Source organism: Macroventuria anomochaeta (genome assembly GCF_010093625.1).
Source record: "Macroventuria anomochaeta strain CBS 525.71 unplaced genomic scaffold BU25scaffold_17, whole genome shotgun sequence".
Taxonomy (NCBI): Eukaryota; Fungi; Ascomycota; class Dothideomycetes; order Pleosporales; family Didymellaceae; genus Macroventuria; species Macroventuria anomochaeta.
In genome coordinates this window covers 43,113-62,004 of record NW_022985378.1, presented here as the reverse complement: position 1 = coordinate 62,004, position 18,892 = coordinate 43,113, and the positions used below count along the sequence as shown (strand labels likewise).

The 18,892-nt window shown below is 53.7% G+C and overlaps 3 protein-coding genes across 3 annotated transcripts; 1 reads left to right on the top strand and 2 right to left on the bottom strand.

The window, feature by feature from the left end:
- Nucleotides 1–805: 805 nt before the first annotated feature.
- Nucleotides 806–5,677, bottom strand: BU25DRAFT_410881 (uncharacterized protein). Its single transcript, XM_033706413.1, has 2 exons — nucleotides 971–5,677; nucleotides 806–915 (listed from the first exon to the last, which is right to left on the bottom strand). Exons 1-2 carry the CDS (start codon nucleotides 5,633–5,635, stop codon nucleotides 865–867), a joined length of 4,716 nt encoding a protein of 1,571 aa, XP_033561456.1. The 5' UTR covers nucleotides 5,636–5,677; the 3' UTR covers nucleotides 806–864.
- Nucleotides 5,678–6,151: 474 nt separating this feature from the next.
- On the top strand, nucleotides 6,152–16,988 carry BU25DRAFT_491341 (uncharacterized protein). The gene is made up of 9 exons (XM_033711561.1): nucleotides 6,152–6,369; nucleotides 6,418–7,891; nucleotides 7,941–8,281; nucleotides 8,328–12,846; nucleotides 12,897–13,287; nucleotides 13,336–14,430; nucleotides 14,478–15,426; nucleotides 16,224–16,556; nucleotides 16,647–16,988. The coding sequence occupies exons 1-9, from the start codon at nucleotides 6,339–6,341 to the stop codon at nucleotides 16,838–16,840; spliced, it is 9,327 nt and encodes a 3,108-aa protein (XP_033561455.1). The 5' UTR covers nucleotides 6,152–6,338; the 3' UTR covers nucleotides 16,841–16,988.
- Nucleotides 16,989–17,159: 171 nt separating this feature from the next.
- On the bottom strand, nucleotides 17,160–18,426 carry BU25DRAFT_410879 (alpha/beta-hydrolase). Its single transcript, XM_033706412.1, has 2 exons — nucleotides 17,758–18,426; nucleotides 17,160–17,685 (listed from the first exon to the last, which is right to left on the bottom strand). Exons 1-2 carry the CDS (start codon nucleotides 18,196–18,198, stop codon nucleotides 17,341–17,343), a joined length of 786 nt encoding a protein of 261 aa, XP_033561454.1. The 5' UTR covers nucleotides 18,199–18,426; the 3' UTR covers nucleotides 17,160–17,340.
- Between the last annotated feature and the right edge of the window lie 466 nt (nucleotides 18,427–18,892).

The following is an 18,892-nucleotide window of genomic DNA, read 5'->3' as shown; positions in this document are numbered from 1 at the left end:
AGCTAGGTCGGTCGAGTCTTTCTGGTATATCTGTGTCAAGGTCAGAACAAAATTCGATGCGGCCAGTCATCGATTCCGCTTACCGTAGAGCTCTTTGTCGACAACTTCAAGCATCGCGCCCCATGACTGAGTGCCGCAATCGAGGCTCAGAAACGTGATTGTGAACGGTAATCTGCCTTCGCTGGGTCGGTCTGAAAAGTGGAACTCTGAAGTCACAGGCCCAGAAGCATCGAGCACCTTGTCTTCTCCATACTTGTTCCTTTTGAATCGAAAGATCCCATAGACTAGGAAGCAGCAAAAATGGCAGTTTTTCGCCGACACTCGGAGGAGGCTGACGGTCTCATAATGTTCGTATTTCAGGAATCGACGGCTGTTGCGATCTGGGCCAACTTCCAAGCTGATATTCAAACACGCTTGACAAAGCATTATGGTGAGTGCTCGGTGGGGATATGAGCTTAACAAAACGACAGTAGTAGGCTGTCCCATATGGTCCACGTACGGAGACGTGAGACAGCAGACGCTTCTCTGTACCGAGCTATCTTGGAGTGCTTGTTATCGTGAAACTCCACGGCCGATGCAGCAACAACACAGTCTAACTTCCAACGGAAATACCTGGTGGGGACACACTAATCACTTGGTACGGCACAGCGTCAACAGCGCGATTTCTTCGTTAAACCCGCCCTTCTCTTCGACGGACCCCTGCACAGCTTTCTTCGAAATGGCACCTCTCCTTATGTGTGTAGTGACTGGGAAGAATTGATAGGTACGCGGACATTGGAAACCTAAGAGAATGACTTTCAGTGCTTTTGAATTGTATTTCGTCTCTAAATGTACGACCGCTGACGCATGCTGACATCGCTCGTTCTATGAAAACATGTTGTTTCGCGCCTTCTTCAGCGTCGACGAATCCTCATACTGCCTCTTGTTAGCACACACCCTCCAACACATCATCAGACAAACATCGACTTACCTGCAAAAACCCCGTAACATCAACCAAAACCGTCCAACAATCCACCAAATCCACCAAGTCCTGCTGCTGTTCCACCTTCTCACCACCCCCGACATGCACACTCCTCTTGAAAATTGCAACTATACTATGCCTATTCTCCTTCAAAAACTCGCGGGCCTGGAACACCGTCTGATCGTTCTGTCGCCCCCGAGCAATGACTGCGGCGCTGATGACCCTTAGCACGGAGAGTATGAGTTCGTAGTACTTCTTTAGCGCGTTGGGGTTGTCGAATTCGAGTCCGATGTCTGGGTCGACAGCGAAGATCTGCGAGTCGCGGATCGCGGGGAAGAGACCTGCGTTGAGCACGTATGCGGCGCCGAGGCGAGACTGGCTTATGCGTAGCAGCAGCGCGAGACTGGCGTCGTAGTAGGATAGTAGGCTGGGCACGTGGGGTGCGGCGGCGGCGCGGAGTTCTTCGGGGATGTGTTTGATGTTGTCGACGAGAACGCCAATGAAGTTGAGTGAGACGAAGGTTTCCAGGATGTACTTTGACTGCTGGCGGGTGGCTACGGCAACGAGAGCGTTTAGTAGCAGGAGAGCTGAGACTTTGCATGTGCCTTGGCCACCGTATGCATCGTCGCAGATGATCTCGAGTAGGTGGCTACCGCCGTTCTTGATGGCGTTGAGTGTGTGCCGACCGAGTGGGGAGTTGGGTGTTGCTTTTTCGAACGTGCCGTTGATGTAGCGGAAACAGATCTGGTAGCAGTACTCTCGAAGCTCGGGGGTGGATACTGGGCTGTAGACCCCTGTAAGTGCAGCACGGAACAGCTGGCTTAGACGGTCGTTCGAGAAGTCGCCTGTCTTATCAAAAGCTGTCGAGGCGAAGTCAACCTTTTGAATGAGTGCTTCAGCCAGGCCAGCAAGTTGAAGGGCCGTGAAGACGTCGGCATTGAACGACTGCTCCAGCTTCGGAAGGATGACCTGCACTGTTTGAAGGATGAATGAAGCTCTTGCTCCATCTTCAAACTCGCAGCTGTGCACAGTAACCATCAGTACTTGCACCCAAGACTGAAGAATATCCTTGTGATAACGGGTCAACTGAGCTCGGCGGTTCCAGTCAGCGAACACGGCCAACAACAACTCCGCCTCTTGAGCTAGCTCTGCTTCTTGAACCTCATCGGCGATAAGGCCGTCTTTCCGCCAGAACTTCAACTTCAGCAGAATGACTTGCTGAAGTAAGGGCAGTGAGTACAGAAGGCTACCATCTTTCTCTTCTTGGCATGAAGCAAGGTTGACGCCTACGAAGAAACGATGTTGATCCGGCAGGGCGCGCTCGGGGTACACGAACTCAATGAAGTCAAACAGGTCGAAGATGTTAGGGTTAGGCACCGGGTCTTCGCCAGGTCGGATGGTGGTACCGAGGAGCAACGACTGGATCCTTGACTTCATTGTAGGCATATCCTCTTTGATGGTCAAACGAAGTTCTCGTGATTCATAGTCCAGGAAAGCCGCTCGTCGCTGGAGGAAGTTTTGCAAGGCAAGTGCAGGAGGACCGGAAAAGAATTCAGAGTAGTCGCCTGTAGCGAGCAGCTCCAGGCCCTGCGCGAGAGACAAGCCTTCCCAGGGAACATCAACGTTGATCGGGGCGAGGCGGGGAGCCTCGATGAACAACAATTCGTTATCTCGTAGCTCTTCCATGACGATGGCGCTGGTCAGTGGCGAGCGCCATAACTTTTGAAGGACGTCCCAGCACCGTGTCTTAAGCTCGGATCTCCAGGCCAGGAACTGTTCTCCGTCGTTGTCGGGATACTGGACGCCTAGAAGAAGGATTGCATGAAAGAGTGCCTGTCCGTTTGACCACAGGCTGTCCTCAGCGATGCGAACAGTGCTGCTTTCACACGAGAAACCCAGCAGGATATGGGCGATCGTAGGTCTGGTAGACACCGCTGCTAGACAGCTGTTGAGGAACTCGAGCACACGAAGCTTCACAATGTATCCTGACGCTTCCTCACCAGCCTCGAGCTCTTCAGCGCTGAACTGCATCAAGCCATGCAAGGATCGACCAATTCGCTCTGCTTCGTTGTCTCGTTCCAGGATGCCGACGATCTTGCTGCGGCCAGATCGTTGTCCAAACCCAGCAGGTGATACGGCAAGCTTCCTCGAAGACGCCAGCTTCTGCAAAAGTTGAAGAGAAGCAATAGTCAAAGCTTCATGGCCGGTACCACAGTACAGTCCCAGGTCAACAACAATCTGAAGGTTGTTCAGAATTGCATCTTCAAAGGACGCCAGCGAAAGGTTGGCAACCGGAGATCCTTGCATGAGCGGTTGCTGCTTCAGTGCAGGCCTAACGATGTCAAGGTAGGTGGCCTGCAGCTTCATGACCTGATCCATGACCTCAATGCTCAGCATAAGTGTCTGAACTAGAGGAGAGTCTGACGGAGCGGCATCGACTTCGCTGACGTCGTGATGCGAAGCTGCAAACAGGGCTTTGATGACTTTGTCGTTGAAAAGCCATTCCATAACACGAGTGAAAGGATGCATGGCAACGTAGGCGGCAAGCGAAGAGGAGTCGATGACAGCATCGACCGGTATACTGGACTTGTTGGCAAAGACGACAAGGTTCTCATTGAACGTCGACAGACACGTTACAATGAAACGCAGACATGTCCACCTCATGACATTACGCTGCAGAGGATCAAGAACTTCCTGCGAACGCTCTGCGAATACTTGCTGCATGACAAAGTCGATGTAGCTCTCGACGCCTGGCATCCGGCGCGAGGAGCCAATGGTTTCAGGGAACGGTAGGCCGTCGTTGAGACCTTGGCTCTCCGGGTAAGGCTCGACAAGGCTGTGGAGCAGTCGCACGAAAGCAATTGATTCGTCATACCCGTCCGCCAAGGTAGCCCAAAACTCCTCTCGTGGTGCTGAGATCAAGGCACTGCCTGGTTTTGAGGCGACATGGAAGCCACCGACTGTCCAGTCGTCCAGTGCGTTCCAGATGATACTTGCACGGTTGACATCCTTGCCTACCAGCAAGGCTGACAACGCATCGTACGCTGCCGCCCGAAGCCCGCTCTCGACTTTGTCTGTGCACAAGCCAAAGCAGATGCCCAGGTAGTTGTACTCCTTCAAGTCGAGGATCCATTGGCGTGCAGCAAAACTGTGTCTGCACAGATGCGCGAGAAGTCGCAGATAGCTCTCCAGCATGGTGGCACTCTCGGGCTCGACGATCTGGTCGGCCGGTGATTGTGATTGTGTGAAGATGCCGATTTGGATGGCTTTCTTTGGTTCGTGCATATCTCGGTCGAACTCTACCAGCTCATTGAAGATGTGCGTGTAGCTCAGTGAGCTCGTGCGCCGGATCTTCCCAGTCGACGACGCGCCCTCTTCCAGCAGAAACTTGTGTGCCGAGTCTGCGTTCTCCTGGTCGGTAGAGATGGCCCGTAGCATTTCGCAGAACATGGCAATGCGAGGGGTCGGCTGTCGCTTGGCTGCCCACTGCAGGAACCCATAGAGATTGCTTTCCTTGTCATTCCAGAAGTCACCTGCTGCATCTGGAGATCCATCAAAGGCGTATGCCACGATGACCATGAACCTCTCAAGATGCAAGGGGTACTCTCCGGTCGATCGCTGGAACTGCAGTTGTAGCCTTCTTCGCTGGTCGTCCTCCTCGACTTTCAGTTTGCGCAGCGTGTCTGGCATGTGTGTGATGAATGAGTCGGCGAAAGTCTGCAGCTGCTCCATGACGAGAACCTTGAAGAATTCCTCGGGTTGCGCAGTCTCGGAGCTGAGCACGGCGGTATCTTGCAGCAGCGTCGACAACATGCTCGTCTTTTGCGGATCGTACCACCTTGTTGGCCGCACATCCTGACTGACGGACAGCATGAAGTGGAAGGCTCCGTCGTTGAGCGCCCTGACGAACTGTTCCGAGCGCGCCTCGGCCTCGGCCTTCAGATCCACGCCTCGCAAAGCTGGGTCTTGGTCGTTGGGATCCACGTAGCGGCCGCTGTACTCTGCCAGCCACCAAGCCAACGTTGCCGCATGCAGGTTCCTCAACGCCCAGCTATGGCCATCCCGTTCAGCCAGCATTGAGTTGTGGAGCGCCCGCGCGTCTTTCAGCAGAACGTTGCTCTCAGTTGCAGTCCAGCCCGTCAACCGAATGATCACGGGCACGTAGTGTATCGTGATGACGTCGTGTCGGTCGAGCGTCTTTGCTTTGGCCAGCAACGCCTTGTAGTTGTCGAGATTGACATAGCCCGCCTTGATCATGTGCGTGCAGATGGCAGCTAGGTTCTCGTGCTGTCTGGTCAAGCTCTGGCGCTGGAAGTCCATGATCTCGACAAAACCAGGCAGCGGCACTTGTCCGACCACTTGCGTGCTCTGAACGCGTTCCGAGATCTGCTGCAGCCACTTCTCGACCGAGGCCATGGCAGCCAAGCACCTGTTCCAGTAGCCATATGCATTGACCGGGTTCACTGCGCCGTCCACGCCCAGGATTATCTGCACGGCCCTCTGCAGCGTCGGCAGACCCTCGACCTCTGTCCCGCCACCATCTCCGTTGTCCCAGGCAGTCTTCATGAGGATGCGCAGACAGAGCAGGATGTACTCGCGGCGACGGTGGAAGCGTATGACGGCGGTCTGCAGCTGCGACCGGTCCAGCTCTTTGGCTTCGCCTGCAGCGGCCATGAAGAGGGCCGCAGCATCGACTTCGTCCAGGTCCAGGGCATCGGCCAGCTCGAGGGTTTGCTGCTTGAAGTCGTCGTTGACCTCGTATTCGTTGTCGTCAATGGTGATTTTGCCGCCTGACAGCAGCCGCCTGCTCGCATCGTCCTTGGGCTTCTTGTCCAGCAGCGTCTTGAACTCCTCCAGATGTGCCTCCAGGTTCAGCACCAGCCGCTCCAGCACGGGCAGCTGGAGATCGATGTGGGCGCACAAGTCGCGGTGCAGGCCCTGGAGGGCGGCGAGGCTGTCTTCTTCAGCCATGGGAGAGTCGCGGAGAGGCACTGCGCATCGTGCGCCGGCGGATTGGGCGGGCGGTTGGGCGGGCGACTGGACGGGCGACTGGGCGGGCGAGCGCGTGTTTGGGCGGTGTTTTCCTTGCACGACCCAGCTCGAACTTTCGCCGCACGCAGCTCGAGCTTGGACGCGACCTCCCTCTTGGCGGCGACCATCGCGGCCAGCACCCCCGTCACCACTCCGCACCACCAGCGCCGCCAACACCACCAGCGCTCAAGTGCGGGGCTCCCAGGCGTGTTTTGCGGTCGCGGAGCTTTGAGGAACCATGTCCGGCCGCTGAAAAGCCGGCCCCCTCGCTCCCGCCCTTCTGGCAATGAATGCCCGCCGTCCATCGGATCCTCTGTCGAACGGCGCGGAACTGTGAGCGGCCAAGATGGGCGCCACCAGCATCCAGGACGCGAAGAGTGAGTGACCGGCACCCCTCGCTCGCGCAGCCGTACTCACCGCTGCAGTCCTCGTCCAATCTTCCAAAGTCAAAGACCGCACCGACGGCCTGAAGAACCTCATCCACATCCTCAGGCACAACCGCGGCAAGCCTAGCCTGGAGGCACTTGCAAACAAGGCCTATCTGGCACTGTGCGAGACGCTGTTCCAATGCCTCAGAGACGAGCGCTCGGCCTTTCTTCGCAGCAAGGCCACCACGTCCAAGGCCAAGACAAATCTCGTGCTTTCAGCAACAGCGCTGCGGCTGGTCATAGCCGCGGGCGTACGCACAATCAAGAGCTCGACGGTCGAGGTCATCGTAGACACCATTGTCGAAGTGCTGTCGAGCAGTGATGGGCCGCTTGTGAAACCATTGCTCCAAGACATTCCAAAGACGTTGCGCTTGCTGCTAGAGTACCAGCCGCATGTTGAGCGCCTCTCTCAGGACTGCTGGGATGCCGCCGTTGCCTTCTGCATCGACTCCCTGGCTGGCACATCGTTGGAGGCTGAGGTCGAAGCGGCCAACAGCTGGAGCACGAGTGTCTCGGGCCGTGGCCGCACGCCCCTCGAGTCCACTGATGCGTCGATCGCAAGAGGCAGCCCTCGCGAGCCTGTAGCAAGAACTAGATCGGTAGCTGACGAATTCTCTCACTCTACTGAAGACTTCATTCACTGTCTGCTTGCTCTCGTCAAAGCGACCAATGCTCCAGTGCTCGCTAAAGCTGAAGCAATCATGACGGCGCTCTTGTACTTCCTGAAACGAAGGACTGGGCGTGGCAGTGTCGCCGCAGCTGCCCTGGCTGGCATCAACGCGATCCTTGCTCGCACAGCCTTGCAATCACTCGACCTGTCAAAGCGCATCATCACAGAGTTGCTGCCCCTAATGAAGCCCATGTGGTCCGAGCAGCTACTTCGAGACGAAATACTAATCACGTTGACATACACTGAAGCTCACATCTCGAGTCTCGTGGCCGACTTAGAAGATACGACTACGTGTGTCGATCTCGAAGCAGTGCTAGAAACGATGTATGCAGACTACCGGACAAGGAAAGAAACCACCATGCACCAGTATCTTGAAGAAGATCACCTCTGCTTCCGCCATCTTGGCGCAGCGGACGCAGACACTCATCCACTGAACACTCTGGCATTCTCCATGGAGACCGAACACCTCAAGTCTGAAGGCCTCTGGGCGACTGTCCACGCTATCGCACGATTCTCGTCGATGCTCGACAAGAGGAAACGAAAGACTATGCACGATCGCGAAGCCGACGGTGAGAGCGCTTCCAAACGCGTCCGCATCGATCTCTTGTTCGATGAGTACACTCGACACCTCGCGGAGCCGCGCTCCAATGCCAAACGAGCTGCGCTGCAAATTGTCGCCTTTTCAGTTCAGGAGGGTCCTGTTGATGAAGACAACCTTCTGTCGTTGATGGATAGGCTTACCTCTTGCATGTCCGACGAAAATGTTGCACACTCCGTCTGGTCAATGGTCGCTTTGGCTGCGTAGGTGGCATCTGTCAAACTTTCTTGTCTTCTTTGCTGACGCACTCAGTGCCGCATTCCAAGAATCTGCAAAGCGTCCCACGCTTTTGCCCACCTGGGTGTCCGTATGGCAGAGTGCATCTCGGGCCGTAACATCTCCCTCATTATCTCGCGCTGCATGTCAATTGATGGACGTTCTGCTGAAGCTCGGAATTGTGCCCTTTACTGCTGTTTCAGATACCATTCAATCCATGCTCCTCTCCATCGAACTGACAGGCCCGTCACTACTCACAGAGTCAAGCTCGTCTTTGCTGACCACTATTATGCGGGAGCGTTTGAAGGAGAATCCAACTCATTTCAACCAGACCGCTGAGAGGATAATGAGCTGGCTTCTTAGCAAGTGGACGCCCAGTACGTATCTTTCCCGCCCATGTGAACAGTGGACTGACCTGGGTAGGTCTTTGGTCCGAGCGAACGTACGCTGCCACTAACGCGCATCATTGTAACGCCCGAGACGTTCTGCAGATATTGTACGCTTGTTTGGATGTGCCACCTAACCTCCCGGAGCCATCACCTTTTCTAGTTCTTGGACCCATATCCCAGGCCAGGTTATGGAATGCTCGTTATCAGGCACTTGCGCGGTATCTTCTTTTGCTCGAAAACGATGAGACGTACCTCACGCAAACGCCCACACGGCCCAGTCTTTCACATGTATCAGTCGCCGAACATCAGCCAACGAATATGGAAATCAGAGTTCTTGAGTACTGCCTATCGGAAGTGGATAGAGCAAGAGAGCGGTGGAAGGAGGCCTCTCAGACGAACATCCAGACCATCTCGTCAGATATGATGCGCATCGTCACCAATCTCTGCATCATCGCGCCAGCAGTCGCCAGTCTCAGCGACCCTCAAGACCGCCGGGTGATCGCTCTGGAGTCATCCACCGACAAGCTCGTGTACGCATTCATCAGCACGTTATCGAAGCCACAGATCGAGCAGTACAAGATTGACGCCGTACTTGAAACATGCACCAAGAGCCTCCCAGATTTGAGTGTCTACGACAAGCTCAGTACCAACGTTTTCAGACAAACAGGCGTCAGTATCTTGTCTCGCCATCTTTCCAAGGCTCTGGGAGATCGCATTGAGGCCAAGCAGTCCTTCTACGCTGAAGACGACGACTTCATGGACGTTGACGATGGAGACGATTCCCAAATGACCTCAAATATGGCAAGCATCGAAAGCGATGTGCCGCGACACACCGAACAAGCCGAGACTGATATCGCTGCTTTACGCGCATCCAGCTTCTCGTACCTCCATCTCATCGCCGCAGTCACGGAAGGCAGCGATCAAAACGTCGACCAGATTCCCTCGAGTTTTGTGGATTATCTGATATCTCTGAGCGAGAACGAGTTGCTGCACTCCCGCCAATTCATTCGCTCTCTTCTACACAGCGGCCTTCGACTTTCGCGGACCGATTGCTTGAACCTACTGGAACGACTCAGTGATGCCCTAGCAGCTCCTCGTGCACGCGAGTATAATACCTCCGAGGTTGCTAACGGTATGCTGGTAGAGTTTCTCATTGGTACTGCTCTTGTTTGGGGACCAGACAAGAAGGATCCCGAAGCCAAGATCCTTTACGAAAACATTGAGGCCATGTATGCCTACTACGTCAAGGGCTTGGAGAAGAACGGGGTCAGACGATCTGCCAACCTGCAAGAGACCATCGCCGTCTTCCTGCATGGTCTACTCAAGCACCACCCGAACTTTGGACAAAATCCCAAAGTGCCCTCCGTGCGAACCAGTCTTTTCGAACTCCTCTCCGAGAGCGAGATCACTGTGAAGTATCACATCGCTGAACGCTTACCATCGATGTTTGAAGACTTTGTGCTTTCTGAGCACGACAAAATCCTACATGACGTTGACAGCAGCCTCCCGGGCGAAGACGACGGCCTAGAGGGAATTGCCCTTCGACTACTTGTCTTATCCAAGCTGGCATCAAGATGGCATACCCTGCTACGCTCGAGCGTATATCGTATCTTCGCAACTGCAGGATCTGTCAAACAAGCCGCTCGGCACGCTCAACGCTGCATATCGCAGGTAGCAGAGTCCAGAGACATCGTAAGCTCACAGCAACTCTTTCAGCTGTTTGCTCCACAAATCTTATTCACCTGGTTGGATCGGGGCAACAAATTCGCATCCATACCGTTTCTGACTTTTGGCTACACGACCCTGGTAGATCTCATCCGAGATGTTGAAGCGGAAGCAGTCGGTCAGGCGATAATGTTCGGAAGGAGAGGAGAGGTAGACTACCTCGCAAAACAGCTGGACACCTCTACGACCGACTTGCTCTGCAAAAATATTGGCAAGGCAGCAGCTTATACCATTTCATGGGACATCTGCAGAGGATTTGCGCGCAACAAAGCAGAGCCGAGCTACGCCAACTTACTCAAGGATCTCATGGGCAACGACAAGTACTTCAATCTTGTCCAGAAGCAGTTTCCACAGGTGCTTGGCTGCATTTTGCAGACAGTCGACCAAGAGGAGCGCATTGGAAAGTCATTGGAGAAGAAGCCTGCCTTCACACCGGCCGCCAAAACCTTGACTGAGATGCTCAACATCAGCCATGCGGCACAGGATATTAACACCGGTATTGAGCCGTCGTTCAACGCTTTCTACCTACCAGATCAGCTCGAACGGCTATGCCGACGGACGGGCGACGACCCTGTTGGCTTTTGGCAGCCAAGTACGTTCACCTACGTGATGCGCGCTTTGTTGGACCGTATACATCCCGCACTCGGTTCGTTGTATGCCAGATCCATGATTCGCAAGATCAGGATCGTTATTGCCCTTGCCGGTCCCGTTGCTTACGAGGGCTACCCACTGCAAATGACGCTGCAGTCTTTACGTCCATTCCTGACCGACATACAATGTGCAGAAGACACAGTGGGCATCATGCAACATCTGTTTGAACGCGGCACTCCATATCTCAGACAGCACTTGAACTTCGTGACCGGTATCGGCCTTTCGATCCTTATCTCCATCCGAGTCTTCTTAGGCACCACGCAGGACAGCACCACGCAGCAGTCGCAACACATTGCGACGATGACTACGGCGAACAGGTTCCATACGTGGCTCACAGAATACTTGAAGTCCCAAGCCGAAGCCATATCTTTGAGCGAAAGACCGTCCTCAGTCAGAGCTTTCAAGTCCATCACTACTGCTGCGTCGCGAGTGCGTGCGGAAGGCAATTCCGTTCGTGGCAGTGAAGAAAGCACGCTACTTGTGGAGATACTGAATGACGTAAGGTCCGGTCGCAAGCTACTCAACAAAACATCTCGCGAAGTTGCGTTGAACCTGCTCTGCCAGGACTTTCAGCTTGCCGCAACAGCTCGAGAAGACGTTCTCGGCAAGGATCAAGATGCTGCTGAATATGCTGGGCTTGTTTGGGAGTCGTGTCGCAGGCCCAATGTTGGTGAAGGGTACCTGCTTTGGGCTGCACGAGTCTTGGGACGAGCATTCAGCACGCATGGTGAGATCAAACAGAGTGTACCTGCATCTCGGCGTCTGATAGCATCCGGTCAATCATCGAAAGATCCTCTCGGGAAAACCTCACGAGAAACCATCATCAGAGAAGTGGTCGATCTCTTCTACAGCGACGAGCGCAATGAGGTCAGTTTGGCCGAGAGTGCTGTCAGATACCTGATTGCCCGCTTGCCAAAAGGAGATCGACAATACGAGGCCGAAATCTACAATGCGATCCCGGATGCCATAGGCAAGGCGCTTGTACTATACATTCCAGACCCATCTGTCTCTGCGCTCATTGCATCCAGTGAAGCACCAAAGTTTGCAGCCGCCCCGACAGAAGACAAAACCGTGGCTGTCTGGGTCAGAGATCTCGCAGTGGCGCTTTGTGCGGTAGCGTCTGAGGATCCGATTCTGGGGGCCTTGCCGGCTCTTCTCCACGGTATCGATCATATGGCAGAAAGAGTATTCCCTTACATTCTTCACCTTGTGCTACTGGCCGAGTACGATGAGGAGCGCAGCGTTCGAGAAGCCGTCTCAACGGCCACCATGGCTTGGTTCCGCGATTGTAATTCCAAGAACGCACGCTATGTGCGCATCCTTATCCAGGCCATTCTGTACCTCCGCAGTCAACCAGTGCCAAAGGAAGTCACCAGGGTCGATCGAGACAGATGGCTGGAGATCGACTATCTCGAGGCATCGCGGGCTGCGACAGCTTGCGCTATGTACAGAAGTGCGTTACTGTTCGCAGAAACGTCCTCAGGCCAGCCTGTAGTTAAGAGCGCCTCCAGAAGATCCTCGGTTCTGATCCCGCCGCCAAAGCTACCAACAGACCTGCAGCTCGCGATCTATAAAAACCTGGATGAACCTGATTCATTCTATGGTATCGATAGAGGCTCAGGTCTTTCAGCTGTGTTGGACCGTCTAGACTACGAGGCAGATGGTGTCAAAAGTCTTATCTTTCGAGGTGCTCGACTCGACAGCCAAATGCGTCGTCAGAATGAGCTCGAACTTTCTGACACCCGTGGTACAGTCAAGTCGCTCATCATGCTCAATATGAACAGCGTCACTCACTCGCTTCTTTCGAATGACCAGTTCCGGGACAAAGGAGACGATGCTGTAGAGAGCACGCTTCATACCGCTCGCAAATTGGGTCAGTGGGACATCAAAGCACCTGAGACGAACCACACCGAATCTGCCACACTCTTCAAGGCATTCCAAGGTCTCCATATGGCTAAAACGCCTCAACAAGCTCAAGAGAACTTCGACCAACAGATGCTTGCTACAATGAACTTCCTGACTGGTAGAGACAGCTCTTCCATACCAACGAAAACCCGTCTTCGAACCTTGGCGGCTCTGACAGAAGCGGACGAAGTGCTCAGAGCCGACAATCCGGAGTACCTGCTTGACGTCTGGGACCGCATGAAGGCTCGTGAAAGGTGGATGCGAGCCGGAGAGTAAGTACATATCGTACACGTGCATCACGTGATACTGACCAAGGATACAGATTTACTGACGTTCGCCAATTATTGTCTTGCCGCGAAACATTGTACAATGTGCTCAGCACGAACAATGCCATGATTGAATCCTTGCATACCCGCACTGCGACCATACGCAACATGGAAGTGGAGGCGCTGGTTTCCTCTTCTTCTATCAGCAGGCGACACGGCGCCATTCAAGAGTCGTTGGCCAGCGTGACCTACTTGTCAGACATTGTACCCAAGTGCAAGAGTGCAGGACTAGACATCGAGGCCGTAGCCCAACATGAGGTCGCAAACGTGCTTTGGGAACTAGGCGAAACCGACACCTCCATACGTATGCGGCAAAACCTCATCAACCATGCCAGCTTCGATTCACAGAACGTGGACTTGAGCCTGCCTGTGCTACTTGCGAGACTGGTACGTACTCAGTTATCTGAAGCAAAGACTGTATACTGACTTGACCAGGGACATCATCTCGCCGAAGCCCGACTCGCAAAGCCTGATGCAATCATGCAAGAATACCTCGAACCTGCAATCCGAGAACTGAAAGGCCAAGAGCAAGGAGCCGGCCCGGGACAAGTGTTTCACGAGTTTGCCTTGTTCTGCGACAAACAGCTGCAAAGTCCAGAGGCCGCCGAAGACTTGGAACGCATCAAGACTGTAATGGATCGGAAACTGCAAGAGTACCACGACTTCATAAAGCTTGCCAAGACCGACAAGAGCAAAAGCATGCGGGAGACATACCAGCGCAGTGCGCGTCGAGCCAAGACTTGGTATGACCTTGACAATACCGAGTACGAACGCATGCGAAAGGGCCGCGAGCAGTTCTTGCGTCAGTGTCTGGAGAACTATTTGCTTTCCTTAGCCGCAAGCGATGAGTACAACAATGACGCTCTTCGCGTCTTCGCCCTCTGGATAGAGTATGCTGATACAGATCTTGCGAACGAAGCCGTCAAACTGTATCTGAGCAAGGTCCCTAGCGGCAAGTTCGCTCTACTCATGAACCAACTATCGTCTCGATTGCAGAATGAGAGTACACCGTTCCAGAAGCTTCTGCTGGGTTTGGTCTACCGCATCTGTATAGAGCACCCCTACCACGGCATGCATCAGATTTTTGCAATACAGATGAAGGTGGGGCCCATTACAAGGGAGGATGTGGCGCGCTCCAAAGACGAATCTGCAAGGTCTCGTCAAAAGGCTGCCATCGAGTTAGCCAACGCGCTCAGGAACGACAAGCGATCGAGATCGTACTGGAGCTCGATCTATCAATCCAACGAGATCTACCACAACCTTGCCATGTTCAAAAGCGAGAAAGAGAGTACACAACAAGGTCGTGAGCTACCGCTTGATCGCTACAAGGAATCGAAGGAGCTGGTCAGCACTATCCCAAAGCTCAACGTCCCACCAGCTACACTGCAGGTCGAAGTGCGGCCGAACATGGATTACACAGACTTGCCAAGGATTCAAAGGTTCAAGTCTACCATGAGCATTGCAAACGGTCTCAGTGCGCCAAAGATCATCACGGCCGTTGGTACTGATGGCAAGCCTTACAAGCAACTGGTATGTACTTTTGTAATGATTGGAACACGTTCATTGACTCTGTACAGTTCAAATCTGGTAACGATGACCTCCGTCAAGATGCAATCATGGAGCAAGTGTTCGATCAGGTGTCTCGACTGCTGAAAAACCACACAGCTACGCGCATCCGAAATATTGGCATCCGGACTTACAAAGTTCTCCCGTTGTCCACTCGCTCCGGATTGATGGAGTTTGTGCCAAACACACTGCCGCTGCACACTTGGGTGATGCCCGCACACGAGAGGTATTACCCCAATGACTACAAATCGGACAGATGCCGGAGAGAGATTGGCGCATGTCAATCCGACTCCCTGAGCACACGCGTCAAAGTCTGGAAAAAGGTCACTGAGAACTTCCATCCCGTTATGCGCTACTTCCTACTCGAGCGCTTCGAAGACCCAGATGAGTGGTTCGAGCGCCGTCTAGCATACACGCGCTCGACAGCCGCCATCTCCATTCTGGGCCACGTCCTCGGTCTCGGCGATCGCCACTGTCACAACATCCTCCTTGACGAGAAGTCCGGAGAAGTGGTCCACATCGATCTCGGCGTCTCCTTTGAAGCTGGCCGCGTCTTGCCCATCCCAGAGGTCGTGCCCTTCCGCCTCACCCGCGACCTCGTCGACGCGATGGGCTACACCAAAACCGAAGGTGTGTTCCGCCGCTCCTGCGAATTCACAATGGACACCCTCCGTGAAGAACGCGAATCAATCATGACCCTCCTCAACGTGCTCCGCTACGATCCACTCGTGAACTGGAGCGTCACGCCCACCAAAGCAAAGCGTATGCAAGAAGGTGACGCGACCAACACCGCGCGCGGGCAGAGCGTTGCTCCAGGCGGCACACCAGCACCCCCTGGGTCGGCAGTTGAACAGGCAGAGGTGGTGCACGAGAGTCTCAAAAAGAGGGAGAAGGAGGAGCAGGCCGGTGAGGCAGGCAGAGCGCTCAGCGTTGTCGAAAAGAAGCTGAGTAAGACGCTGAGTACGAAGGCCACGGTCAATGAGCTTATACAGCAGGCGACGGATGAGAATAATTTGGCTGTACTGTATATGGGCTGGGCTAGTTATGCATAGTTACCAGGTGTTTGTGGGTTGTGGTGCGTTCTGGCAGGGCGTTCTGGAGCAAAAGAAAAGCAGCACATATGGTTCAATGTGATCAGCACAAGGCTGCAATTTCCAATTGCAAACCAACGGATTCCAAGCCTTTGCAACATTTTTTGGTGCTGTCATTAATTTTTCAGCGTAACTTTCGAAGGAGACGAGTTTGTTCGTGAGCGTGGATGATGAGTATTTTGGCAAGTTTACTGCGCCAGTACCACTACATCAGGGTACAAATGCTGCCATGGAAACATTTTTCAAGCATGAAGTCTCGTCGTGGACGGGTCTATGTATACTTTCAGATAATTAAAGAAGAAAATGCAGACCAAGCGGTCGAGACCTGCCCGCCTGATCCACAGGGCTGCTTGACAAGATCACGTGATGGTAGACAGATTAGGAAGGTCGGAGGTGCAGGACCGTCTGAGCGACCAATCAGAAAGTCGCTCAATTCATGCTAATCAAGAACGAAGGATGGAAAGGACCCGGTCGCGCCGTTTTTAAGCCGCAATACGAAAGCTCTGCAAGGCTACAGGACCTCTATAATGCAGTTTTATTGGCATAAGCTCGTATAGCTTCCTGGTGCCTTGGATGTTCTGCCGTGACATGGTATAAGTACAGCCCGACTTGCTCTCTAACTATACTACCACCATCTTACACTTTCAGTTCTGACGTCTCTCCCAGTCCAGTCCGCACGCTTGACCATCCTCATACTCAAACCCATCACCATGCGTCTTTCAGCCCTTGCATTTGCAGGCCTCGCTGCCGCAGCACCCGCTACCCTCAACGCCCGCCAATCCTACTCCGTCGACATCTCAGGATCTTACTGGGATGCCACCATCACGAGCCAAACCGGGCGGCCCGGCTATAGCATCCGCGACCTAACTACAAGCTTTCACAACCCCAAGTTCGAGCAGACTGCCAACGGGACATGTCATTACAGCTTTGTGCCACAGGGCTTCAATCCACCGGCTGTGACAGATCGTTGCGACACAGGGCTGGCGTACACTTGGGACTGTAAGTTCTCGCACCATTCCCAATCTTTCCTTTCACTTAAAGGAGGATAAGGGGATATGGCTAAGAGGAACGTCCCTAACTCTGAAATAGATACCACTCTCACCCTTACGCAAAAGATTGCGGTCGGCAATGAGACTCTGACTCTGTACGGATCTGCGGTGATCAAGAACGAATGCAAATCGGATGGTGCGGGTAGTGGGAGTTCGTGCAAGGGGACTGGAAGGGTCGAGTTGGATCATTACTGCAAGCCGGACGGATGTTACTCACCGGATGGAGGCGTGTAGGGATGGCCGGTGCTAAGAGCACCCGATTTCGCGTATAGTACGGGGTATTTGAAATTTTGGTGGGAAACCTTTTTGAACCATTTTGACACCTATTGGCGGGTCGGTTTATTGGTGGATTTCAGAAACATCGAGTCACCTTGACTTTGGGTCAACACTTCCCTTCAAAAAATCTCTGATACGCTGTTGGTGATCTATACTTGATTGACACATTAACCAGGCTATTCTAGCCAATCCCAAGACTTGCCCAGAGATTGAGGGTTTTCAGGGCTTCAGAGGGATGAATCTACTTTTCTGGAAACGAAAATGTTCTAGTTGGCGCATTGATGCGGTGATTGATTGAAGTACGCACCGTGCGCTCAGTAAATTTTCCGCTTGGATCGTACTTGAATTTCCATCAAAATCTATATGGACACCGACGCAACGAGTTTGACTTTTTTATATGGCACGTTCATGGGAGATGCATAATACAACGTCAAGGTGGTCTATCTCTTCCTGCAGACCTAACTGCTGATACTCAGAACCCACTCAACGACCTTATCCGGTGCAGTAATATGCGGACAATGTCCGGTCTTGATAGTCTTCACATCAACCAATTTGCCGCTCTCTTGTTCCACCATCGCGATCTCCTCCCTCTGGAGTTCCACCGGCACAGCCTGATCGTCCTCACAAACCAGGTACGATACCGGAACATTCTTGTACCCAGGATACGTCAGCGCGCCGCCAAAGCTTACTGACGATTGGCGCGCGAGTCCTTCCATTGCAGATTCCGCCTCTTTTTGGGGAAGGTCTGAGAGTAGAAGTGCGGCGCACTTGGACGGTGGGTTGGGGTACAGCCATCCGTTTTCCTGCGACGGTGGGTCAGTACGAGTTCCGACACGTGAAGCTAATCAGCGAAGAGCGGAAAGAGAGATCCTCACATCCACACCCAGCGCCCCCGTCAAATTACTCTCCTCGGGCACCCCAGCCATCACTTCACCCGCCGCCACACCCACCCTCGGCACCAGCGCACTGATATATCCCAACCTTACCACACCCCCCTTCTTAGCTTGCGCCTCCCGCTCTGACTTGCCCAGCCCTTTCAAACTCTCAGTCGCAGGCACACCACCGTACGAGTGTGCGATAAGCGTAACATCACGTCCCTGGTCGATTTCTTTCTGTACTTCTGCCGCAATGAAGGAGGCGTCGCTGTACATCGATGGCGGTGGGCCGGATCGACCGGTGTTGGGTGCCAGTCCGATGCTGGGGAGGTGGAGGGCGCGGGCTGAGATGTTGTGGGTTGAGAGGGCGGTGATGATTGGATCGAAGGCAGTGGGGAGGGTGAAGGAGCCCGGGATGAAGAGCACGGTGGAGGGTGGCATTGCGTCGGTATTGGGGCACTGATTAGAGTTTGGGGTCAGTGAGAGGAATTGAGAGAAGTTCACGGCAGCTGTGGTTGGAGGTCAAGATGGAGCGTGCAAGTCCCAGCTTAAGTACGTAGTGCCCGGAGGTCTTCTTTTGTGCAGCGTCATAAAGCAAACATCCAGTTTCGTAACTCCTGCTAAGATCCAATATCCGGCGGCGGTAATGATTACAAAAACGGGTTGAGCACTTGCAGGTTGGAAGTTAACGGCGCCGATGCGGATGCGCTGCCGTGACATGCCGACAGCTTGCCGCACAAGAGTGTCCGACAATAGACCGCGCAAATGGCACTACCGTGTCCGTGCGCGTAATGCGCGGATTCGCGTAATGCGCCGAACCACCAAAATAGGTCCACCAAAAATGAGGCTGTAGAGCCACACACAATGGTTATTATCATGAGATTTTCTGGTGGAGTAGTCTATAGACCTATATGAACAAGTTCCTCACTCAAACTTTTGTGGCACTCTGATTGGGCGGCCGCGGCTGTTGTATTTTGCCGGAGGGGATGGGGAGCGAGGCGCGGCAGCAGCACGACTACGGGCAGCTGCACTACCACGATTCTGCTTCTTCCTGGGTGCTGCAACCTCTGAGGCCTTGCGCTTGCCTCTTTGGGACAATTGTATAGGTTTTTTGGTGTTGCGCTCCCTCTGTTGA